General features: G+C 60.2%; 7 protein-coding genes across 9 annotated transcripts; 3 read left to right on the plus strand and 4 right to left on the minus strand.

The window, feature by feature from the left end:
- The first annotated feature begins 1,612 nt into the window (after nt 1-1,612).
- SDRG_14299 (hypothetical protein) lies at nt 1,613-4,441 on the plus strand. The gene is made up of 11 exons (XM_008620419.1): nt 1,613-2,293; nt 2,342-2,518; nt 2,566-2,649; nt 2,695-2,826; nt 2,870-2,994; nt 3,044-3,306; nt 3,350-3,453; nt 3,502-3,834; nt 3,880-3,995; nt 4,041-4,119; nt 4,176-4,441. The coding sequence occupies exons 1-11, from the start codon at nt 1,631-1,633 to the stop codon at nt 4,407-4,409; spliced, it is 2,310 nt and encodes a 769-aa protein (XP_008618641.1). The 5' UTR covers nt 1,613-1,630; the 3' UTR covers nt 4,410-4,441.
- SDRG_14300 (hypothetical protein) lies at nt 4,429-5,937 on the minus strand. Of its 3 annotated transcripts, XM_008620422.1 has the most exons (4): nt 5,837-5,933; nt 5,611-5,792; nt 5,493-5,565; nt 4,440-5,444 (listed from the first exon to the last, which is right to left on the minus strand). In XM_008620422.1, exons 1-4 carry the CDS (start codon nt 5,923-5,925, stop codon nt 4,472-4,474), a joined length of 1,317 nt encoding a protein of 438 aa, XP_008618644.1. In that variant the 5' UTR covers nt 5,926-5,933; the 3' UTR covers nt 4,440-4,471. The 3 variants fall into 3 exon arrangements, with proteins under 3 accessions (XP_008618642.1, XP_008618644.1, XP_008618643.1); XM_008620420.1 differs by having other exon boundaries at nt 4,429-5,565; nt 5,837-5,937; XM_008620421.1 differs by having other exon boundaries at nt 5,611-5,933.
- A 330-nt stretch (nt 5,938-6,267) lies between these two features.
- SDRG_14301 (hypothetical protein) lies at nt 6,268-11,090 on the minus strand. Its single transcript, XM_008620423.1, has 23 exons — nt 10,974-11,090; nt 10,834-10,932; nt 10,688-10,786; nt 10,540-10,638; nt 10,388-10,486; nt 10,142-10,339; nt 9,992-10,096; nt 9,852-9,950; nt 9,654-9,812; nt 9,504-9,602; nt 9,309-9,461; nt 9,167-9,265; nt 9,000-9,117; nt 8,896-8,960; nt 8,638-8,842; nt 8,505-8,593; nt 8,292-8,441; nt 8,023-8,247; nt 7,672-7,979; nt 7,253-7,626; nt 7,088-7,209; nt 6,788-7,046; nt 6,268-6,744 (listed from the first exon to the last, which is right to left on the minus strand). Exons 1-23 carry the CDS (start codon nt 11,064-11,066, stop codon nt 6,401-6,403), a joined length of 3,660 nt encoding a protein of 1,219 aa, XP_008618645.1. The 5' UTR covers nt 11,067-11,090; the 3' UTR covers nt 6,268-6,400.
- Nucleotides 11,091-11,912: 822 nt separating this feature from the next.
- Nucleotides 11,913-15,127, plus strand: SDRG_14302 (minichromosome maintenance protein 2). Its single transcript, XM_008620424.1, has 10 exons — nt 11,913-12,421; nt 12,470-12,562; nt 12,613-12,696; nt 12,743-12,853; nt 12,896-13,449; nt 13,493-13,673; nt 13,724-13,904; nt 13,952-14,226; nt 14,280-14,873; nt 14,926-15,127. Exons 1-10 carry the CDS (start codon nt 11,930-11,932, stop codon nt 15,109-15,111), a joined length of 2,751 nt encoding a protein of 916 aa, XP_008618646.1. The 5' UTR covers nt 11,913-11,929; the 3' UTR covers nt 15,112-15,127.
- A 444-nt stretch (nt 15,128-15,571) lies between these two features.
- On the minus strand, nt 15,572-18,132 carry SDRG_14303 (hypothetical protein; the record flags this gene model as incomplete). The annotated part of the gene is made up of 2 exons (XM_008620425.1): nt 15,572-17,148; nt 17,193-18,132. 2 exons carry the CDS (start codon nt 18,130-18,132, stop codon nt 15,572-15,574), a joined length of 2,517 nt encoding a protein of 838 aa, XP_008618647.1.
- Nucleotides 18,133-18,444: 312 nt separating this feature from the next.
- Nucleotides 18,445-20,666, minus strand: SDRG_14304 (hypothetical protein). Its single transcript, XM_008620426.1, has 6 exons — nt 20,088-20,666; nt 19,717-20,042; nt 19,399-19,671; nt 19,048-19,350; nt 18,748-18,989; nt 18,445-18,697 (listed from the first exon to the last, which is right to left on the minus strand). Exons 1-6 carry the CDS (start codon nt 20,446-20,448, stop codon nt 18,565-18,567), a joined length of 1,638 nt encoding a protein of 545 aa, XP_008618648.1. The 5' UTR covers nt 20,449-20,666; the 3' UTR covers nt 18,445-18,564.
- A 215-nt stretch (nt 20,667-20,881) lies between these two features.
- Nucleotides 20,882-22,223, plus strand: SDRG_14305 (hypothetical protein). Its single transcript, XM_008620427.1, has one exon. It carries the CDS (start codon nt 21,519-21,521, stop codon nt 22,158-22,160), a length of 642 nt encoding a protein of 213 aa, XP_008618649.1. The 5' UTR covers nt 20,882-21,518; the 3' UTR covers nt 22,161-22,223.
- The last annotated feature ends 267 nt before the right edge of the window (nt 22,224-22,490 follow it).

Here is a 22,490-nt window from a genome sequence, read left to right on the forward strand (position 1 = left end):
GTGTGGCAGTCGCACGCCAAGCGGCTCCTCGTGGCGCACGCGCTCTTCTGGAGCGTCGTTGTGAGCGTCCCGATCTGCATCTGCATTCTGCAACTCGACGACGCGACGATCCGGGGCTATAAGAACTGGTACCAAGCCATCAACAACCTCGTGCTGTGGGGCATCGCCATGTACTTTTGCTACTGGGAGTACAAGGAGCTCCGAGGCTACGGGCTGCGCAAGTACTTTAGCCTCGTGAACGCGACCCAGATGAGCGTGTACCTGCTCATCATCTTTGTCTACGTGCCGTGCCAGCTCGGGCTCTCGCACGCGACCATGCTCCGCGAGTACCAGGTAATACGCTGCAATTTGACGTCGGAAATGACGTTTAACTAGCTCTGCCTCGTGGGCTTTCTCTGCCTCGCGCTCTGGATCTTGTTTCTGCAGCAGCTCGAAGTGCATCCGACGACCGGGTACCTCTTGCCGATGATGCGCCGCCTCCTCCAAGACAGCATGCGCTTCCTGATTCTGTACGGCGTCTTTCAAGGTACACCTTGTCTTCTACTCGTATGACAATATTGAGTCCTTCTATATCTGTGGTTTCTAGCGGGCTTGACGTGCGCGTACTACATTTTGCTCCAGGGCAGCGAAGGCTACGAGTCGTTCCCAGCGACCTTTGTCACAGTGTTTTTCGTTCTCTTTGGCCAAATCCAGACGGCGCCGATCGATGTACTGGGATGTTAAACTATCGCAAGGGCTAGAAACGCCTCCTCCGTAGGCGCTGAGCGACGAGCAGCCCGTCCTGTACGTCTTTGCGATGGGACTCCTCATGTTCCACATGGCGATTGCGATCGTCCTCCTCCTCAACGTGCTCATCGCGATGATGAACAACACGCTGGACGAGGGCCTCGAGAAGGCCAAGCTCGAGGCGCTGGCGAGCTACGCCAACTGCATCCTGCGCCTTGAGCTCAGCCTCGCGCCGACGGAGCGCAACGAGATGATCTACGTCATCAAGCCCAAGTTCCTCCACCACCACCAGTCGTGTTCGTCGACTGCCTTCTCGTCGCAGGGTGTTTAACTATGCGGTGTAGTGCTGCCGGACGACGTGGACGCGCCGGCGCGCCGCCTGAGCTTTCGCAGTGCCAACCTCCGCATGCACTCGCTGGCGACGGACGAGGCCAAGCCGCTGGTGGTGCCCCGGCCGACGCACCAGCCCTCGTCGGGCCGCCACACGGGCATCTTGAACCCGTCGTTCCGGCAGATCGTGCTCAAGTCGGACTACAAGGCTGGGTTTGAAGCGCCGGTCGACGCCCACCAGGAGTGGATGACCGAGATGCGCGGGGTTGTCAGCTCGATGAAGAAGGACCACGCGACCCAGATGGCGCAGCTCAAGGCGCAGCTCAACGACATTACGCGGCTCATCCAAGAGCTCGAGATGGCGCAGAACCCGCGCGCGGGACTCGGCAGCTCGTCCATGCAGTGGTAAACCTCAACTTCAACCTTCGGTTCTTTGATTTGGATACGTTTAAACAAGTTTGGCGCCTAAAACGCATGGTTGGACGCAACCGCTTTGCGTTAAAGTCCACGATTGGGCGCCGTGGCGTTGAGATTGCACCAACCAAATCCCATTTCGTTGGCAACCAAGAGCTAGATGGCCAAGGGCGGGAAGAAGAAGGGCGGGAAGCGCAAGCGCCACGCATGGGACGACGAGGACAAGCAGCCGGCGACGGCCGCCGAGCCCGTGCCCAAGAAGAAGTTCGACTCGATGTTCGCGCAGTGGAAGAAGACCAACGTCAACCGGCGCAACACGCAGCGCGACAAGGCGCTCACGTACGAGCAGGTCAAGGCGCAGCAGTACAACGAGCTGCGCAAGGCCACCAAGGGCCGCCGTGCCGACGACGAAGACGAAGATGACGAGCACGATGGCAGCGACCATGGCAGCGGCTCGGGCAGCGACGACAGCGCGTCCGAGGTCGACGAGGCCGTCGCGCCCACGCGCAAGAAGGCGTCGACGTTCCAGTCGTTCGTGTCGCTCTTCCACGCTGCGCCGGCGGCCATCTCGGACGACGAAGCGCAGGAAGAAGAAGAAGAAGAGGACGAGATGCTGGACGACGAGGATGAGGATGAAGACGATGAAGATGCAGACGACAATGAAGATGGCGAAGAGGACGACACCGCGCCCGTTGCCGACGAAGACGAAGAGGACGAGGAAGACGATGCGTCTGCGCCGAGCCAGGTCAACGACGACGACGAAGACAAGGACCCGTTCCGCGCGCGGTACCTCCTCAAGGAGCCGACCGAGAAGGAGTTTGCGGTACGACACACCCCACCTCTCCACAGGAGACTCAGTTCTTGGTTGCAGGCGATGCAGACGGCCAAGCCGGCGCCGTTCACGAAGCTCACGACGATGGACTCGCTCGAGACGCACGTGCGCAAGGGCTTCTACGAGGAGACGCCGGCGCACAGCCCGCAGCCTCTCTCGCACGTGCGCTCGCGCCTCTACGCGTCCTGGAAGCAGAAGAACCTCCTGACGCTCAACGTACGTCGGTGTCCAAGACTACTATGTATCTTATCGGATGCGAGTAGCCGCTACAGGAGCAGCTCAACGGCGCGCTGAGCAGCTACAAGGACCTCCTGTACTGCAACCAGACGGCCGAGACCCTGCCCGAGGTTTGCCCGCTTAGTCGTTCGAACAACCGCCACACACGCGTGTAGATCCGCAAGGTGGTCATGATGCATGTGGTCAACCACGTCATCAAGTCGCGCGACACGATCGCCCGCAACACGGAGCGTCTCGGGAAGAACGCGACGGCCGAGTACCGCGACCAAGGCTACTGCCGCCCCACGGTCCGTCATTTGTACCCGATGCAGAACGCTGATACATTGATAGATTCTCATCTTGGCTCCGCTGCGGTCGGCCGCGTACCGCCTCGTGCACCAGCTTCTGGCGCTCCTGCCCGACACGGTCACGACCGTGCTCAACAAGGACCGCTTCGAAGAGGACTTTGGTGTCGAGTACGGTCCTTTGCGTGTCGGCTACGAGAGCTCAATATACGCGGTGTAGAGAGCCAAGCGCGCCGGAAGGTACCGAGTGGCAAAAGATCTTTCAAGACGGCAACAACGACGACGCGTTCCAGCTCGGCGTCGCCTTCTCGCGCAAGTCGGTGCGCCTCTACGCCGAGTACCACCACGCCGACATCATCATTGCGTCGCCGCTGAGTCTCCGCAAGACGATCGGTGACGCAATCGTCGACGTCGCCCCCGGCGACAAGACGTCGGTCAAGTTGCCGGTCGACTACCTCTCGTCGATCGAAGTGTGCGTGCTCGGTACGCGATACCCGCGTTGAAACCCATTTCACCCCCCTCGTAGACTCGGCCAGCGTCTTTTTGATGCAAAACATGGAGCACGTCCGCGCGGTCCTCAACGCGGTCAACGTGGCGCCCAAGGAAGCCCCGGAAGCCGACTTTTCGCGGGTACGCTCGAGCGATGGAGGGCATTCTGTCTCAAAGCGACTTGGCTAGATTCGCGAGTGGAACCTCAACCACCAAGCGCACTTCTTCCGCCAAACGATCGTGTACGCGCATGCGCCGGACGCGCAGCTCAACAACGTGCTCTCGCGGTCCTGCCACAACTTTGCCGGCGCCGTCCGCCTCTTGCCCGTCTATGACGTCGACAGCGCGTCGACGCCCGCCATGTGCAACATTGTGCCGTCGATCAAGCAGATCTTCCAGCGCATCGACACGCCGTCGCAGGTCGGAAGCTGCCCGCTCAACAAGGAAGCCGACCTCCGGTTCGCCTACTTTTCCAAGCACATTGTGCAGCCGCTGCTCGACCACCCGACCAAGCACACGATGGTATGGGTTTTTGAGGTTGAGATTGAGGTTGGAGATGGCGCCTAGATCTTCGTGCCGTCGTACTTTGACTTTGTCCGCGTCCGCAACCTCTTTGCCGAGCACAAGAAGCTCATCAACGTGGTCGCCATCTCCGAGTACTCGACTGACGCGCAGATCTCCCGGTACGCAGTAGATCCCGCTGTGGTTTCACTAAATGTTGAGGCTAGCGCCCGTACGCATTTCTTCCACGGGCGCATCAACGTGTTTCTGATCTCGGAGCGCTTTCACTTTTACAAGCAGTACCGGGTACGCCTTCTTGTCGTCTGAGGATCGAACCGCCGACCAGTTGCGATTTTCTTTAGATCCGCGGTGTGCACCAAGTGTTTTGGTACGCGCCGCCGTCGCTCGGCCCGTTCTACGCCGAAGTGCTCAACGCGATGGGCGCGGCGGACGAGGCCGACGCCGAGAGTCTCAAGAGCGTCGTTCTCTTCAGCCCCTGGGACACGCTCCGCGTGCAGCAGATCGCAGGGTCCAAGCGCGCGGCCCGCATGACGCGGTCGGGCGGCGACACCAAGTCTATCTACATGTTTTGCTAGACATATAATATACACGCTTGCTCGACGTCCTATGCGATCAATAGGTATTATAATATTAGTATTTAGACAAACACCGAGTCGAGGACGGTGAAGGGGGTTGGCGTAGGGGTAGGGGTTGGCGTAGGGCCATGCGCGTTGCACTTCCACTTGCGCTCGGCGTCTTGAACCGTCGCGATGGTGTGGCAGCGCTTCTCCGTGCACAGGAACGGGATCGGCGGCGACTGTGGCACGGGCGTCGACGCGCGGCGAGCCAAATGCTGGCGCGTGCGCGCTGGTGGCGTCGTCGGAGGGTCCAAGCCTGAGGCGAATCGGGTCCGCGATGCCACCGTCAGCGTTCGTTGTGGTGACGTCAAACCGTCCACGGCGGACGTCGATCGGGTCCCGCGCGACGACGTTGACCGCGGAGCCTTGGAACGTCGTGGCGGTGACGTCGGGAGGTCCAAGGCTGATCGGGTCCGCGATGCTACCTTTCGGTTATGGCGTGGTGCGTCTGGGCGCTGCTTGGGTACCGAGAACGTCTGTGGGACCCATAGAAATGGCTCGCTTGCAGTCACTGGCCGGAACAGTCCAGGCATGCGGTGGGATCGGGGTGGATCGTCCGCCACCGGCGCGAGCTGCGCTTCTTGTTGGTCGTCATCATGGTCGTTGTCGTCATTGCTGTCGCCACCGTCAAAGAGGTCTGGCAACTCGTCTGGCGCAGACAATGGCGCAGGGTCCGGGAAGCGCGTGTTCTGGAATGCCGAAGCCGTCGACGTCGTGGGCAACGACGGGTGCTTGGCCAGCGACACGACTTGTGTCGGAGCAGGCGCCGTATGTTCTTGTGGGACTGCGAGCGTTGGCGTCGCGACCTCGATCGGTGCAGGTGTCGCCACTTGTAGTCGCTCCGTTCCGGGCGTCGGCACGTCAGGAACCGGTGGCTCTTCTGCTGCTTGCACATTGACGTCTGCAGTCTCGGTATCCAGGGCCGTCTCGGGGTTCGATCTCGTGCTCTCGACCGGCGAGGTGACGGCGCGAGGACTCTCGAAGAAGTCGTACCTACCACGTCGCATCAGCATTCCGAGCATAGCATCGGCAAGGACATGCGAAATCTCTAGAGAAGCGGTGAGAGCGAGCGTGATGCGACTGCCATTGACCAAGCTACGCTCCTCGCCGTCACCTACAGGCCGTCAACCGTCGCCGACAGGTGGAGCATGGACCGTACGCAGATATGTTCCGTTGACAAAGACGCTGTCGCCGGGCACCGCCGAGACCTTCACGGTGTCGCCACTTGGATCGAAGAAGACCCAGCGATCGGCACAGGCTGCGAGCTCGAGGCGCTCTTGCTCGGTCGCCAGCGTGAAGGCCTCAACAAAGAAGCAGCCACTAATCGTCAGCAAGGACGACCTACATGACGACCTGCGCATGGGCTGCAGGAGCCATGGACGTACCCGAGGAGGTAGCGCCGTAGCTGCAGGGTTGTCGCATCGTCGAGCGCGGCCGGCGGGAACGCGATCGGGTCCAAGTACAGGACGCGCATGGCCAGCGTCTGGCAACTTTGCAATTGGGTTGGGCGTTTCGGTGCAGGACCTCCTGCAGCTAATTTCACGCATATTAAGACTGATAATGGAGCTCTGTATATTGGAAACGATGTCGAGGTTGAAGTTTGGGGACAGAGCGTTTGGAGGACTGGTGCGAGGAGCCAAAGGTAGAGAACTGCAAACAGGACTCGCGCACTTGGAAGCAGACTACCCTCGCGTTGCTACGGTTGTACAGACGTGGTACAAGGCCGGTATAATTGTTCAAGTTGCGTGCGATTAGCTTGACATCGTGTACGGATAAGCAGCGCTATTTTTTGGAAGGGACGAATTGGAATGTTTATCCGGAAATCGGACCTGGCAGCCTCGCTATCAGGTCTCGCTTCATTAACTTCAGCTAGATACCTGGCTGGATACTTGGATAGATTATATTGTAGTATCGTCAGCATGAAATGTGCAGATGTTAGTTGTTGAATGTTAATCTTGGATGGAGGCCGACCCTGACTCGACCGACGAGGCTGTCTGGAGCTCTTGCAGGACGCGCGCCATGTCGCTCAGCTGGCTCTTGACCTGCTGCAGCTGTGCGGCCTGGTCCTTCTTGAGCGCTGATATCGACGCGCGCATGTCGGCCTGGAAGTCTTCGGTCGCCGACCCTTTTTGCTCGTACCCGGTCTTGTAGTCCGACTTGAGGACGACCTCGTGGAACGCCGGGTTCAAAATGCCCACGTGCGCGTCCATCTTCTTTGGCTTCTTGAGCGCCAGCAGCGGCTTGGCCTCGTCACGCCCGGTCTGCAGCGACCGGTCGAGGAGCACTGCATTCTCTACTGCAAGCTGCAAGCCCCGCTCAAAGCGCAGCTCAAGTACCTTTGGCCTGGAGGAACTTGGGCTTGATGACGTAGATCATCTCGGTGCGCTCGCGCGAGTCGAGGCTGAGCTCGAGGCGCAGGATGCAGTTGGCGTAGCTGGCCAGCGCCTCGAGCTTGGCCTTCTCAAGGCCCTCGACAAGCGTGTTGTTCATCATCGCGATGAGCACGTTGAGGAGAAGCACGATCGCAATCGCCATGTGGAACATGAGAAGACCCTTGGAGAAGATGGAGAGCACGGGCGACGTCGACGCGAGGTCCTATCCCCATATCAGTGGAAGAAGTATCAATGTATCGAGACATCAATCGGGCCGGTCTGGATCTGGCCAAAGAGCACAAAGTAGACAGTGATGAACGTGTGCAGGACCGACTCGTAGCCGTCGCTGCCTTGCAGCAGAATGTAGTACGCGCACGTCAAGCCGACTAGAGTCGTATGAGGTGCGATTGAAAAGTATCAAGTTGAAACCTTGAAAGACGCCGTAGAGGATCGAAAACCGGACGCTGTCGAGGAGGAGGCCGTGCATCATGGGCAGGAGGTACCCGGCGGTCGGGTGCACCTCGAGGTACTGCAGCGAGAGGATCCAGAGCGCGAGGCAGATCGTGCCCGACATGCAGAGCTGGTACTCGCGGACGACGACCGTCTCGGGGATGAAGCCGAGCTGGCACGGCACGTACACGAGCATGATGAGGAGGAAGACCATGATCTGGACGGCGTTGACGGCGTTCGACATGTACTTGCGCAGCCCGTAGCCCTGGAGCTCCTTGTACTCCCAGTAGAAGAAGTAGAAGGCCGTGCACCACAGCACCATGTTGTTGAGCGCCTGGTACTGGTCCTTGACACTACACTCCGAAGTCAGATTTCAGATTTCGATGAATGAGCCGTACTTGGTCATTTCAGCGTTGGTGCGGGACCCGAGGTAGAGGAGGAAGGGGAGGCAGAGGACGCCGGTCCAAAAGATCGAGTGGAAGAAGAGCACCTTCTTCGCATACGCTTTCCAGACCGGCGCGTCCGGCATGATGTTCTCGTCGCCCCAGTTGAGCTCGACGTAAGCGCCGCGCCAGAGGAACGCGCAGAGGCCGCTGTACGTGCCGTCGCGACACCAGCCCGCGAGGCTCCAGAGCCGCTTGGGCTTCAAGCCAAAGTGGACAATCACGTACGCCACAAAGACGTACACGACAAACACAAACCAGATCTAGTCACGATTTTCAGAACCAGATCTGTCTTCAGAAACGTACCATGAACGACATCTGGATGCCTTCGTCGTCGACGCGGTCGACGTGTGTCTTGTTGTTGCCTCTCGGGCGCTTGGTGACGCGCGCCTGCGTCCAGAAGGCCAGGGAAAAAATGTTGGTCGTGTTGGGGTCTTCGTCGAGCTGGTAGATGCAGCCCGAGATGACCGACGACGCCAGCAGCAGAATGTACATGAGACACTGCTCCACGTACATGCGCTGGGCAAAGAACTAGAGACAAATTGTCTTATATAGTACAAATGCGGACAAGGTACCTCCCACTTGAGCTGGAGCACGCGGCGCATGATTATGTGCTGGAGGCAGTGGGCCTTGACCGCATTCTGCGCGTCGTCTTCGGCTTCGAGCGTCAGAATCGAGTAGAGCGCGCTCTTCTCGACCGACTCCTTGCCATAGATACGATCCAACTAGATGTATCGAGAATTGAAACATTGAAGAATTGAAACATTGAAACATTGAAACCAACGTACGTCGCGAAAGCTGAGGCTGTACCGCCCTTCTTCGACCAAGAAGGCGTCGAGGATCTCCTTGCCGAGCTTGGGGTCGCACTCGATCGCGCCTGCATCGGATGTGTCTATCGTTTGACAGACAATATTGTACTACCTTTGAACATGACTTCGTTGAAGCGCAGGTCCGTCGCGTTCTTCTCCAGAATGAGCTTGACAAAGGCGGCCTTGTCCTTGGCGACCATGAACGCCGTCTTGCCGCCCTTGTCCGTGCCGCCGATCTGCGCGTTGTTCTCAAGGAGCAGCTGCACCAGCGCGTCGTGGCCAAAGGAGGCTGCGTACATGAGCGCCGACCAGCCGTCCTGCAGGTTGTATGGCATGTTATAACACTCGTTTTCGCAGTCCGTCAACACACCGGGTCGCGCTCGTCGATCTTGGCCGGGGTGTCGAGGATGCAGGCGCGCGCGGCCTCGACGTTGCCTACATCACTCTAAATTCGAGTCGAAAATAGTGTCGTACCGCTGCGGGCGTGGTACAGGAGCGGGTACCGTTCGCGGAAGGCGCGCTCCTTGCCAATGTACAAGATGCACGTGCGGTGGCTCGCCTCGAGCGCAAAGGACAGCGCCGTCTTGCCTTCCTACGCAGCAACCGTGTTCAACTAGACCAAGTGGTCATGACGGGCGTACGGCTTGCGCCGCGTCAATGTCGGCGTTGCGGTCCAAGAGGAGCTTGACGAGCTCGGGGTGGCCGTTGGCCGCGGCGAGCATCAATAGTGTCGTGCCCGTCTAGCAGAGCCGGTGACGCCGCAACCCTAACCGCACAAGGTACCTCGTCGGTTTGTTCGAGGTCCAGCGCCGGGTTTTCCTGCAAAATCTCTTCGAACGTCTCGAGGTCGCCGTCGCGGACGATGCGGCAGAGGACTTCGCGCTCGAGGAGGCGGCGGCAGTCGCCCGACGCCATCGACAGCGCCGACGCGCCGTTCTAGATGCATTCATTCCTAGCTCTTTTCGAAATATGGCCTACATTGTCGAGCACAGTGATCGCGGCGTTGTGCTGGAGCAGGTAGGACACGATGTGCGTGTGGCCTTCGGCCGCCGCCAGCATGAGCGCTGTGCGCCCCGTCTACGTCAAACGACTATGAGACAATCGCGAATCACACGCGATATAGTGTACGTCGTCCTTGTCGTTGAGGGCCTTGCGCGTGCGCACAAGCTGGTCGAGCTGCCCGGATTTGCTAAAGTACAGGGCCGGGTGTTGCTGCCGCAGGAGCAGCAAGGCCTTGCAGGCCGAGTGGCCCTTCTCGGTCGCGAGCTGCAGCGCCGTCTTGTTGTCCTAAATCAGACTGAGACGAGGCTCTCGAGAGACGTGTACGTGGTTGGTCGCTGTAAAGTCGGCGTCCGCGTCCAGCAGCTGCTGCAAGACAGTCACGTTGCCGACGGCAGCCGCGATCATGACGGCCGTCATCCCGCCCTGTATCTCATATAGTGTCAGAGGAAGAGAGATTAGGGTACCGAGTTGAGGCGCGCCTCCAGTGGCGTCTCGGACTGCGCGAGGAGGACGCGGACGATGTCCGTGTTGCCCTTCTTGGTCGCAAGCAAGAGGGCTGTCGACCCATTCTACACCACGACTTGCAGGTCGAACGAGACAACGGTAGAACGAACCGACGTGACGGCAGTGACGGCGGCGTTCGCTGCTAGCAGCTGCTTGACACAGTCGACGTGGCCATAGTCGCAGGCGCACAGCAGTGGCGTCCAGCCATCGTCGTTGGGCAAGTCGACATCGGCGTCATACTTCAAGAGCGCGCGAAGCGGCTCGATGTGGCCGTTGATGGCCGCGATGAGCAGCGGCGTGTTGCGTTCCTACAGCGTCCTCTGTCGTTCCTGGTGTCGTGGAGAAGAGTGTAGTACGTAGTTGTAGACGTTGGTGCGGGCGTGCGCGCCGAGCAGCATCTGCACGATCTTGGTGTTGCCGTTCTCGGTCGCATAATGCAAGGCCGTGTTGCCCGCCTACGTAGCGTATCATTGAGCTTCTGGGGCGTGCAAAGGGTCGAGGAACAGACGTCGTCGGCGACTTCGGTGCTCGCGTGGTGCTCGAGAAGCACCTTGGCGATGAGCGCGAGGCCGTGGAAGCAGGCGTAGATGAGCGCCGTCTTGCCATCCTACACAGTCGAGCATCGTATCGAAGCGTCAACGTGATGGACAGCGTACGGCGAACGTCGACTCGAGGTTGGCGTTGTGGCTCGCGAGCAGCGCGACCGTGTCGATGCAGCCCTTCTGCGTCGCCCGCAGCAACGCCGACGGCCGATCCTAGCCATGAAGCGTCGGCGAAAAGGCGAGTGGCCGGGAGAGCGCACCTCACGCTGGGCCTCGGGCGACGCGCCGTGGGCGAGGAGGACGCGGACAACGTCGTGGTGGCCGTGGGCAGCCGCGTTGACCATGGCCGTGTCGCCCGCCTATGCATCGCCTCAGCGTTAGCGCGGACCAACCATCGTACCTCGTCGACTTGCTCGGCGTCCTCACCGAGCGCAAGGCGGCGCTTGACCTCGAGCACGTTCCCACGCCGGGCGTCGCGGAGGAGGCTGCTCATTTGCTGTCAAATTCGACGATCCAGTGGAAGCGCCAAGTGGATGCTTGCAATGTGAAAAATGCATTTTTCACACCGTCAGTATGTTTTCCTATCCGACACCTCGAAATTTACCTTGAAGTGAGTATGTCGCGTGCAAAACAGCGTGAAAATCGAGTGGGAAATCAATCTGAGAAAGGGCGGTCGGCGATCGAATTCATTGAAATCTGCGATCGTTTGTAGCCGTTCGTGCAACCAGAGCCGTGTGATAGATGGCCACCACTGACGGTCGGAAGATCGCCACGCGCCAGCACCGTGGCAGTACGGCAGGCAGAGTAGAACGGCGGCTTCTCCATGTTTTTTCGCAATTTTGGCCGAGGAACGTGGGAGGATCCCGAGGAAGCCTTTGAACAGCGATGGCCACGCGGTCTGTCTATTTCTAAGGCTTGAATCTCAGTCCTCGGAAATTTGAGCAGCGGCAAGCACACCGTGGGCCTCTGGAGAGAAGAAGCCGGCGCCATGGCATGCAAGCCGCCATCTCGTCCGTCCTTGTCGCAAGACTGCCAGCGTATCTAGAAGCTTGCAGAAGCGATGCTAAAAAGTTTTAGGGCGCCAACTTCAAGCCGCCGAGAGACGAAGAAGACGGAAGCCAATTCGCTTTGGCAGCGAAGACGTGTTGGCGCAAGCTACTCTGTTCCTGGTTGCACTGAGGACGGCGTCGTTCTTGCTGGTGCAACGTTGCAGTTTGTGTCGTTTAGGAAAAGCCAGGTACGATATTCGCTTAGGAAAACACTGTAATGGCTTTGCATATCCGGATGCTGTTCGGATACGATATACGGATACGAGAGGCCCTTGATCCATTTTTCAAGGCGCGAAACCACGGGAGCATGGAGAGCGATGGCGGGAGCGACTACGGCGGCGACCGGAAGCGGCGCCGGCTCCGGCGGGGCGATGCGAGCGACGAAGACGACGAGGACGTCGACATGACGGGCGAGATGGCGGAAGAGCAGGACCCGGATGAGGAAGCCATGGACGAGGTCGACGAGGAAGCGCGGCTCGCGGAGGCCGAGGCCATCTACTTCTCGGAGAACGAGGAGGATGAGGGCGAAGACCTCATCGAGAATGCGGAAGGCGACTACAAGCGCATGGACGCGCTCGACTCGTACGACCTGGGCCAGCTCGACGACCGGCGCTACGACGCCATTGACGACGACACACGGCGACGCGTCGAGGAAGAGCTCGACCGGCGCGATGCGCGCGAAGGTCGTCTGCAGATGGCGCTCATCGAAGACCAAGAAACCGAGCGCGACGATGCCCATCGTCGGCGCATACAGACCTCGCGCCGCCCGGACGACGGTCAAGAGGCGGACGCCGTGCCGGTGCGTCCATCCGATGTGCTCTTCCACGCTCATGTTGTATTCCTGTAGGAAGAAGAGCTCATCAACTTGGAGCACTTTGACGTGCCATTGCGCGAGTTCATCGCGGCCGAGCGGCCGCGCAACGAGATCAAGCGCCGCTTCGTATGTCGAGCGTCGACTTCTGATGAAAAGCTCATGCGTCTTGCGCGTAGCGCCACTTTCTCAATACGTTTACGCAAAACAACACGCTCGTGTACCACCAGAAGATCGTTAAGATGGCCCAGCGCAACGAGCAAGTACGCGGCCTCTTCGACTTCGCAACTTGACTCTCATGGCGACTAGAGCTTGGAGATCGAAATCGGCGACATCATCCAGAGCATGTCGATCTTTGCTGCGTGGATCGTCGAAGCGCCCAAAGACATGCTCACGATCCTCGACGAAGTCGCCCGCGAGGTACGACTGCCATGGAACCATCGTCCGCTTACGATGTGCTAGGTCGTCATGGCGCTCTTCCCGTACTACGACACGATCCACAAGGAAATTTACGTCCGGATCCTCGACCTCCCGGGCACCGAGAAGATTCGCGACCTCCGCACGGCGCATCTCAACTTTTTGATCAAGGTCTCGGGCGTCGTGACGCGCCGGACGTCGGTGTTTCCGCAGCTGCAGCTCGTCAAGTTCAACTGCAACGCGTGCGGCGCGGTCTTGGGCCCGTTCACGCAGAGCAAGTCGTCGGAGCTCTCGCTCAACGCGTGCCCCGAGTGCCAGAGCAAGGGCCCGTTCTCGCTCAACACGGCGCAGACCGTGTACCGCAACTACCAAAAGCTCACGCTGCAGGAGAGCCCCGGGAGCGTCCCGCCGGGGCGCGTGCCCCGCTCCAAGGAGGTCATTCTCCTCGCCGATCTCATCGACCGTGCGCGGCCGGGCGACGAAGTGGCGATCACGGGCGTCTACACGAACGCGCCCGACCCGAACCAAGGGATTCGAGATGGGTTTCCCGTCTTTCGCACGGTCATCGAAGCCAACCACATTGAGCGCACCGCCGAAGGGTACGACGAAAAGGCGGTATTTGTGTATGTATCGTGCATGTAGCAACACGACAGTGCTCACAGTCGAGGACAAGAAGCGCATTCTGGCGCTGAGCAAGCGCCCCGACATTGGCCCGCTCCTCATCCGGTCGATCGCGCCGTCCATTTACGGTCACGAGCACGTCAAGACGGCGCTGTGCCTCTCGCTCTTTGGCGGGAAACCCAAATTCATCAAGAATTCGCGCGTACGACCACCCGTCTTGGTCGTCCAAAGTTAATTTAGACGCGGAATTAGGTCCGTGGCGACCTCAACATCCTCATGGTCGGCGACCCGGGCACGGCAAAGTCGCAATTTCTCAAGTTTGTCAACACGACCGCGCCCCGGGCCGTGTACACGACGGGCAAAGGCGCGTCCGCCGTCGGTTTGACCGCCGGTGTCTCCAAGGACCCCATCACAAAAGAGTGGGTCCTGCAAGGTACATGGCTTGCTCCGTCGGCTGCCAGATGACAAGATATATGCTAGGCGGTGCGCTCGTGCTGGCCGACAAGGGCGTGTGTCTCATCGATGAGTTTGACAAGATGAACGAGCAAGATCGCACGAGCATCCACGAAGCGATGGAGCAGCAGACGATTTCTGTCTCGAAAGCCGGGATTGTCACGTCGCTCCAAGCCCGCTGCGCCGTCATTGCTGCTGCCAACCCGATCGGCGGCCGGTACAATGCGACGCGGACGTTTGCCGAAAACGTGGAGCTCACGGACCCGATTCTACAGCGCTTTGACGTGCTCTGCGTCGTGCAGGTTCGTTCTCTACCTATTCTACGCTAACTCAGCGGACGCAACCCCGTATGTAGGACAAGGTCGACCCGGTCCAAGACGAACGACTCGCCAACTTTGTGATTTCGAGCCACATTAAGTCCAACCAGCCTGTCCAAGACCCGACCGAGGACCAACACCATGGCGAAGACGACGAGGACGATGGGCCGAGCCAGCGCAAGCGCAAGGAAACCCCGTCGCTCTCGACGACGACGGACGAAGAGACGCTCGACCAAGAAATGCTGCGCAAGTACATTGTGTACGCGCGGTCTTATGTCAACCCGACCGTGAGTTCGAGCCTCGACACGCGCAAGATCGAGACCTTTTACGCGCAATTGCGCAAGGCGTCGCAGCACACGGGCGCGGTGCCGATCGCAGTCCGGCACATTGAGTCGCTCTTCCGCATGTCCGAAGCGTACGCGCGCATGCATCTGCGCGACGCAGTCTGCAACGACGACCTCGACATGGCGATCCGCGTCATGACCAACTCGCTCTGCGAAGCGCAAAAGTTTACGTTCAAGCGGCAGTGGCGCAAGCTCTTTGCGTCGTACCTGAGCTACCAGCAAGACAACACCGTCGTGCTCATGCACATTGTCCAAGAGCTCTTCCAGGCCGCGTACACGTACCACCAGGTACGCTCTTGATACTCACTTGATACGCACTTGATACAAACCTATGGGGTAGCTGCGGCAAGAGAAGCGCAAGGCGCCGACGGGCCTCACGTCACTCCAAGTCACGTGCGCCGACGTGCTCGCCAAAGCCCGCGCGCTCGGCATCGTGGACCTCAGTGCGTTCTACGACTCGCCAGCATTTACGCAGAACGGGTACACGTACGACCGCGAGACGCAGGTGATTGTCAAGACGTTTTAATACAGTACCTCCCTTTTATATAGTCTATTCTGTGTATGATCGTCGAGGTCATTGCGTCTAGTCGATTTCTTTGTTATAGAAAGGAGGACTAGGAAATCCAGAACAATGGCGTCATGTTTTTAAATGCCTGTGTGAATTGTATGCAATAATATTGTTTTCGATAAATGATTTGATTGGTTCTTTAAGTTTGAATTTGGACCAATCCTGTGCGATGCAATGCGCGCGCCGGCCGCGAGAGGACCGTTGCGATCGCAAATCGCGTTGGAAAATGAAATCGCTCAAGCGACGTCCATCGATAGAAGACACTTTGGGGAGTCGAACGCTGCATCGCCAGTGCTCGTGCGAGGAGTAGAGCTCGAGGTAGGCGTCGACGCGTTTTAGTTATGGCACATGCCATTAATACCCATATTTAGCCATATTTATTTCGATTCGGCTACCGACATTGAACTTTGGCGACGAGCTAGTTGTCCGCGGCGTCGGACCATCCCGCCATGATGTCATCGGTCGAGGGTTTAGCCATCGACGCCTCGAGCGACATCACCATTTTGCGATCTTCGGCGCGCTGCCATTGCTGCTGGCGGTGCAAAGAGAGGTCGCGCAACGTGGCGTGGCCTGGTTGAGGCACCTTGATGACGACGCGTCGACGGTCCATCTCGAGCCGATCGGCGTTGGCAGCGATAATGGCGCGCAAAACACGGCAGGTGAAACGCAAAGCGTTGATCCTGGTCTCGGTGCCGTCGGCCAAGAAGGTAGCAAACGCTGCGCAGTAATGGCAGTGGCGCCGGTCGACCGGAATGTCATCGTAGACAAAGTCGGGCAAGTCAGGGATCGGGTTTAGCGCGCCGTTCGCAACGAGTGTGTCCCGACAAGTGGCCGCCAGGTGCACGAAAATGTTGCGGTGGGGAGCGGCAAGCACAGCCTGTAGCTGCTTCAAAGCGCGGTACAAATGCGCCCGGCGGGCGTAAAGTGTCGCCGGAAGAGCTGCCGCCCACGACGTCAAGAACCCTGCCACGGCCTCGGGGGCGACGATCGCGAGAAGCTTGGTCACGCTCACAGCCACTTCGGTGCGCGCATCCATTCGAGAGGTGCTGGCGACCAGCGCCTGGGCGACGCCCAGCGCCCACCCAGCGACAACACCGTGCATGGACGGCGCAAGCACTTGCCCCTGAACGAGCTCGTAGACGACATGGACAGTCCTCGAGTCGCCGAGTGCGTAGGCGGCGTCGAGGAGGCGTCGACTGCAGCGATGGGCCGTGCACAAAAAGATGTCGCGGAGGTTCTTGGGCTCCACGTAACAGCGATAGTGTTGTCCGTCCCCGTCGCTGCGCGTGGCGGCAGTGTCGAGGGCCGACACGAGAGCATCCACGTACACCTTTACTGGCAGCGCTACCTCGAACGTGAGTGCTTGCAGCACGGCCGCCGGCACGAATCGAAGCGTATCGACGTCGGATTTGCAGTGCCAAAGCAACGTGGCGACGCGGTTTTGGCGCACGTAGAGGTAGTCGTCGATGATCGCAATGACCGACGCCGGTACGCGGCCATCGAGCCAGTTGGTCGGCAAATGCGCCGCGTCATTGGCCGTGAGCCCGTCCAGGTACGCGTCCAAGAGGATGTAGCTTGCGCCAATGTCGCTCGGAACGTAGCGTTCGCCGGCCAGACGTGTGCAGATGACATCAAAACACACTTTGATGAATTCGCCGACGAACGGGACGTCGAGGGCAGCGCAGAGCGGCTCGTCGGCGACACCGGCGAAGCTTGCGAGAAGCCGGCACGCTTTCGGCGCGTCGATCAGGTTGGTGCACTCCACCCAGCGAGCCACGAGCCGCGCGACGGCACCACCGAGTCGGCACCATCCCAGTGTCACCAAGCAGGTTCGCACGAGCTCCGCGAGCGTCGTCAGAGATGGCGGCGAGTCGAACTGGAGCGCGGACCCGAGGACATCCGAGACAAAGATCTCGATGAGATCAACATCGCCAAACGCCAAGAGCCGATGACACAGATGCGGCAAAAAGGCCGGCAATCTTCGCTTCCAGAGAGCTGGAAGATGGCCAACGAGCCGAGAAGGAGGTCGCGGACGCTACCGAGACCGAGATGCCAAGTCGAGCTGGGCTCAGCGCTCAGCATCGCCGCGGCCAAGCCGACAATGCCGGCGCGGTACTGCGTCGGCCAAAACAGCAGCGCGACCTTCGGTTGGTAGCGTGATTCGCTCTCGCCGCTGAGGAAGCGATGGACGCGCTTGCCGACGAGACTCGCGACGACCGCGTCGGGGATCATACACGACGGGTGCGGGCGGCAGGTGTTGACGACTGCGTCGACTTCAACGAGAGCGACGTCGAAGCGCCGCGTGGCCAAAAGCACGTCGAGGATGGCGGCGTCGGCGGGGCAAAGCGCCTCAAACGCGAGGACCGGAGCCGTGAGGACGTGCGCGATGCGTTGGTCCTGGAGCATTGGCATCGACGCAATGCGCGTCAGCTCGTGTAGCATGGCGTCTCGGCTCGACAGCAAAATCGCACGCGTTCTGGGATGCCGGCGCACAATGTCAAACACAAGCATGTGTCGGGTACCGGCCGTGATGGGCGCCGACGCCAACACCGCGCCGAGCGGTACAACGACGTAGCGCACCTCTGACGTTGGCTCCAACGTCGTTGTCGTCGCGCCGAGCGTCCACGCTAGCGACCCACCAGTGTACGCCGACGGCAGCACGACGAGAAGCGTGCCAATGGCCCCTAGCGTCATCGGCGTCAAGTCGGTGCTGGCGCCGGCGCAAGCGACACTGAAATGAGACTCGATGACGTCCAAGGTCATGGCGGGCGAGGCCTGGAGGCAGAGCGCGGTCGCTGCTTTGCTGAGGATCTCGGACAGCACGGTCGACCACGCGGGCACGTTGGCGATGGAGAAGGGAGCGCGTCCCTCGACCAGTGTTACCGCAGGCGTGGCGTCGCACGGAAGCGTGCCCATGTACACGTGCCGGTTGGGGCGGCGTAGCGGCCACAGCGCGGCTTCGTACGCTTCGATGGTCATGACGATCGATGTCTTGTGCTCCACCCGAGGAATTTGGAAATGCCGACTTTGTTTCAAAGTATCGACGGCTCTTTATCCGGATAATTGAAGGATTTGCGTCCCCCATTCGCTCGTCTTCACTTCTTTATATACAAGATTCAAGATGTCAAGTCGTCCGGATAAACGGTTCTGTGCTCACTTCGTGCGCATGGCCAGTCGGGCGCCTGCGCAACACTTGTGAATGCGCTCGCGCATGTCGCTGCAGTGGCCTCGCGCCATGCTCGTCACTGCGCTTCCCTAAGCTCGTTACACGATGGGCGCAGCCTACTGCCTACTGTTCGCACGAGCACTCGTGACGGTTCTGTGAGCCATATCCTGGCAGGCTGCCACGTCAGCATCCATAGACTAAGTTCTCATATACATAGATTCTCTGTGTCAAAGGCGAGTTGCTGGCTAGCGAGAGCCAAAGTGCGCGCGGTTGATCTTCTCGGGCAGCAGCTGCGTCATCTCGAGCGAGATCGCGCGCTCGGCCTGGAAGCACGACGCCGACGCGGTGAGCGCCACGACGCTTTCGTGCAGGCGCAAGCTATAGCCAAACGAGTCCTCAGTCGCCATTCATTCCATCCTCGTGACTACCTCTCTGACCACGCCTGGACGGTCGCTGCAGCATCGAGAAACTGGAGTTTGCCGTAGAGTCGCGCCAAGTAGAAGACGCCGGTGAAGAACGGGAGAAGGTCCTCGTCGCTGCTGAGGTGCGTCGGGCGACGCAACGGGCGCGGCAACGGCACGTCGATCTCGCTGCGGGCGTCCGTACCTTGTTGGAAGTAGTAGAGCTGCAGAAACCGCGTGTAGCACCGGATCCCGTCGTGGCCGTAGCTCTATCCACCAATCCATTGGATACCTGGATAGATAAAAGATAAATGGATCGATGGATACGTTGGTTTGCGCGTAGGCTTTCGAGAGGTGCAAGCACTTGAGATCGTGGAGCGCGCCGTAGACGTCGGCGGCTTCAAAGAGCAGCTCTTGGACGAGGTACCCGAACGCGTTGCGGTTGAGGTCGACCGCGTCCGCGCCGTCGGGGTGGAAGAGGAGCGGCGTGAGGTAGCTCAGGCGCCGCGTGAGCATGGCCATCTGCCGCTTCCGGTCGGGCTCGTACGGCAAGAGCCGGGCGTACGCGCAGCTTTGCAGCTGCAGGACCCGAATGTGATCGGTCACGTGGCCGTCCAAGACAAAGACGTCCTACGCTCGATGGTGTTGGGTCGTCCGTAAGGACCGGGTTACGCGTACCTTGGCAGCATCGAGGCAGGCCATCGCTCGCCTGAAGAGCGGGCGGGCGTCGTCCAATGACGTGATTGGCGACGCGAGCGGCCAGAGGTCATTCGCACTCGCTGGGTGCGGCAGACTCGGGAAGAGTGGCGTCGGCGGCGGTGAGGGCTCGTTCGGCGGACGTTGGAGGACGTTCATGTAGATTTTGGCTTCAACGAGCGCGATGCGGCCTCGGACATCGTCGTCGACGTTGGTTGGCGTCACGTGCTTGCAGGCCAAGACACATTCGATGGCCTACAAGTCATATAGTATCAAGTTGATAGAAAGAAAGCCGAGTACGGTCGCGGCGGCGTGCGTGGTCGTGTAAAACGTGGCGAGGCCGAGACAATTCTTGACCCAGTCGGGCGGAAGCTCGTCGGTGAGCGGCCCAGCCGCTTGCAGCTGGCGGCGAAGCGTCTGCTGACAAAAGTGCGCCGACGCCGCCGCGTCACCGACGTGGCCATACACCTGCGCGAGGTAGAACATGGTGTGCGTGTGCGCCGACCCGAGCAGCATGTCCGTGTCGGCGTCGTTCGCGCAGAGCGCGTCGGCCGTCGTCAAGTAGCTCAGCGCCTTTGCGTGCTGTGAGCGATGGCACCACAAAATACCGAGCTGGTTGAGCAGCTCTACCCTGTCCGCTTAGCATGCTACGCGTGATGCAAAGAATGTACCGACGACATCGACGAGGTCGACGTTGATGTTGGCGGGTACGAGATGCGACGGCGACGGCAGCGCAGTGGGCACCGTCGACGCCGCAGCGTCCGGCGCGAGGCCTGCTACATACGCGAGCAGCGGTGCGCTCGCCGGCAGCACCGCGAGCGCCTTCTCCAAGCACGGCTGCGCTTCGTGGGGCTCTTCGACGGCCATCGCAATCTGCCCGAGCAGCGAGAGCCGCAGCAGTTGGTCCTGCGGCGTCTGCGCCGTGGCCGCGAGGAGCTGCGTGCGCGCCTCGTAGAGGTGCTCGTACGGCTGGTGGGCGTCGACGGCCCCGGCGGCCATGAGCCGCTTCGCCTCCGCGAGTACGTCCTTCATGGCTCCAAGCGGCGCGGAAAGATCGCGATGGCGTGTCCCGTACCTTTTTTCTCGGCCAATCAAACGCCAGCGGATTATTAACCCGACCAAGACCCGTCGCTACACCGCCCGACCTTTCTATGCTCAGCACTGGATGGCGAATACCAAAATTATGCACGCGGCGACGGGGTTCGAAGCGGTGGCCGCCGAGGCACGCTTTGAACCTGGTCGCTTGGCTGCTTCAACCAGACTGCATCGTCGTACTATCGGACCAGTGTGTATCATAGGGTGTCGGTGCACGCCAGCCAGATGGAGAACGACAAAAGTCGGAGGGAACCAGCGTAGCTCGTCGTAACTCGGACGCTGGCGAGGCGTCGTGGGCGGCAGCGTCAGCGAGGGTGCGCTGTGACGTCCGAGGCGGGCCTGCTTCAAGCCGCTGGAGATTGCCATCAATGAATCATCGTCGCCCTGTCTCGGAATTCGACGGATGTGGGACGACCCACGTGGCGCGGCAAGTCACGCCGCCGCGGCCACGCACCGCGACGCCATCCTAATCTCTCGCGAGCCTTTGACGAGCTCCTGCAAACGGCATCTCGTAGCCACGAGTCGTCGGTTGGACTAGGTATACGATGGTGTCGGAGCCGGACGTGGCACGGGCCAGGGGCGTGCGTCACAACCGCCATGACTCGCATCAAGCTGACGCGTCGGTTCGTTTCGATCGTGTCCGCGGATGACCACCGTCTAGCATGTGTCACCGCCTCTGTCTCTTCCGTCGTGTCGGTCCTCGGTCGACCCGACCATGGCGCGATGCTCCAAGTCGACCATCGCCACGCCCCTACGCCCGCGGTCCAGTATAAGATCTACTAAGCTTAGAGGCACAGCACGCAAAGCGCCAGGTGCGCGCTGGCCTTGGCCGCCACTTTGCCCTTTCCCTGTCGACTTTGCACTTGGTCACGCCGTGTCGCAGCGCGTGGATGTACACACCGCACCCGCTGTCACAAACCAGAGACGCTTTTCGGTCCAGAAAATAGAAGCCCGCCGACTGGCCTCATGCTGCGAAGCTGCTGAGTCGTCGTATTTCCGTATTCACCATGCCGGCCGTGAACCTCCGCGCGACGATCCAGTACAAGCCGCCGGCCAACACGACGGTCCAGGCCGCGCTCGACACGTTCCGGTCGCCGCAGTGGGTCGGCTACATGCTGCGCCACATTGTGCCCTTCCTCAAAGCGTCGAGCGGCGCGAAGCTCCACGTCCTCGCCGACCTGCCCAAGCTCGATCGCTGCGACAGCGACTGCGTCATCTGCATGGGCGCCATGGACGACGGCGCGATCGAGCTGCCGTGCGGCCACCACTTCCACACCAACTGCATCGACGCGTGGCTGCGCCTCCGCAACACGTGCCCCACGTGCCGGTACCAGTTTGAAAAGCAAGTCTCTGGCACGTATGCGATCCGCAGCATCAACACGGCGCTCTGCCTCGACGGCGTGCGGTCCGCCGACGTCGACGACGTCCTCGGCCGGTCGCTCGACGGCTCGGCGCTCAGTGCCATTGTGCACGTGACCATGGTCCCGGCGGCGACGCTGCCGCCCATGGAGCGCTACCCGTGCGTCATGAACGCAGCCATTGTCCGCGGCCCCGCGCCGACAACCAACGCCGTGCGGTCACCGTCGGCGAAGCGCAGTCGCCCCCACGAAGCGACGCCGCCCGTGCCCAAGCACACTAAGTTATGTTAAAGTTATTCGATAGACGTTTGTAATATAGTAGAAATGATGATGCTTGTTGTCTTCGACCGTCCGCGCTCATTTTGGTCCGCGCTCGCTGGTTCTGGAGACAGGAGCTGATCGCAGCTTGCAGAGTAGCGAGCGACCGCCGTCTCTACAAGCCTTGCACGCGACACGAAGGCGTCTCTGCGATCGCCAGCAAGACCACATCCGCGTGCTGCGCAGCGGTCGCTGCGACAGCATCGCTTGCGTCCGCCCGTGCCAGCTCCGCGACAGAAACGGGCTCCGACCTCACGCGTCTCTTGTCCAGCCACGCCCGTCCTTATACTGAACCCTTGGTCG

This window comes from Saprolegnia diclina (assembly GCF_000281045.1).
Source record: "Saprolegnia diclina VS20 unplaced genomic scaffold supercont1.70, whole genome shotgun sequence".
In the NCBI taxonomy this organism is placed as follows: domain Eukaryota; phylum Oomycota; class Saprolegniomycetes; order Saprolegniales; family Saprolegniaceae; genus Saprolegnia; species Saprolegnia diclina.

Coding starts and splice junctions, on each gene's coding strand:
- SDRG_14299 (XM_008620419.1), top strand. CDS start 1,631: ATGGCCAAGGGCGGGAAGAAGAAGGGCGGGAAGCGCAAGCGCCACGCA. Junction 2,519..2,565: donor AGAACCTCCTGACGCTCAAC/GTACGTCGGTGT, acceptor GGATGCGAGTAG/CCGCTACAGGAGCAGCTCAA. Junction 3,307..3,349: donor GATCGAAGTGTGCGTGCTCG/GTACGCGATACC, acceptor CCCCCCTCGTAG/ACTCGGCCAGCGTCTTTTTG.
- SDRG_14300 (XM_008620420.1), bottom strand. CDS start 5,925: ATGCGCGTCCTGTACTTGGACCCGATCGCGTTCCCGCCGGCCGCGCTC. Junction 5,793..5,836: donor CTACGGCGCTACCTCCTCGG/GTACGTCCATGG, acceptor GTCGTCATGTAG/GTCGTCCTTGCTGACGATTA. Junction 5,566..5,610: donor TGTCAACGGAACATATCTGC/GTACGGTCCATG, acceptor GACGGCCTGTAG/GTGACGGCGAGGAGCGTAGC.
- SDRG_14301 (XM_008620423.1), bottom strand. CDS start 11,066: ATGAGCAGCCTCCTCCGCGACGCCCGGCGTGGGAACGTGCTCGAGGTC. Junction 10,097..10,141: donor CCGTCACTGCCGTCACGTCG/GTTCGTTCTACC, acceptor GTCGTGGTGTAG/AATGGGTCGACAGCCCTCTT. Junction 8,594..8,637: donor CAACGAAGTCATGTTCAAAG/GTAGTACAATAT, acceptor CATCCGATGCAG/GCGCGATCGAGTGCGACCCC.
- SDRG_14302 (XM_008620424.1), top strand. CDS start 11,930: ATGGAGAGCGATGGCGGGAGCGACTACGGCGGCGACCGGAAGCGGCGC. Junction 13,674..13,723: donor AATTCATCAAGAATTCGCGC/GTACGACCACCC, acceptor ACGCGGAATTAG/GTCCGTGGCGACCTCAACAT. Junction 14,227..14,279: donor ACGTGCTCTGCGTCGTGCAG/GTTCGTTCTCTA, acceptor CCCCGTATGTAG/GACAAGGTCGACCCGGTCCA.
- SDRG_14304 (XM_008620426.1), bottom strand. CDS start 20,448: ATGAAGGACGTACTCGCGGAGGCGAAGCGGCTCATGGCCGCCGGGGCC. Junction 20,043..20,087: donor CGACCTCGTCGATGTCGTCG/GTACATTCTTTG, acceptor CGGACAGGGTAG/AGCTGCTCAACCAGCTCGGT. Junction 19,351..19,398: donor CCTGCCTCGATGCTGCCAAG/GTACGCGTAACC, acceptor CATCGAGCGTAG/GACGTCTTTGTCTTGGACGG.
- SDRG_14305 (XM_008620427.1), top strand. CDS start 21,519: ATGCCGGCCGTGAACCTCCGCGCGACGATCCAGTACAAGCCGCCGGCC.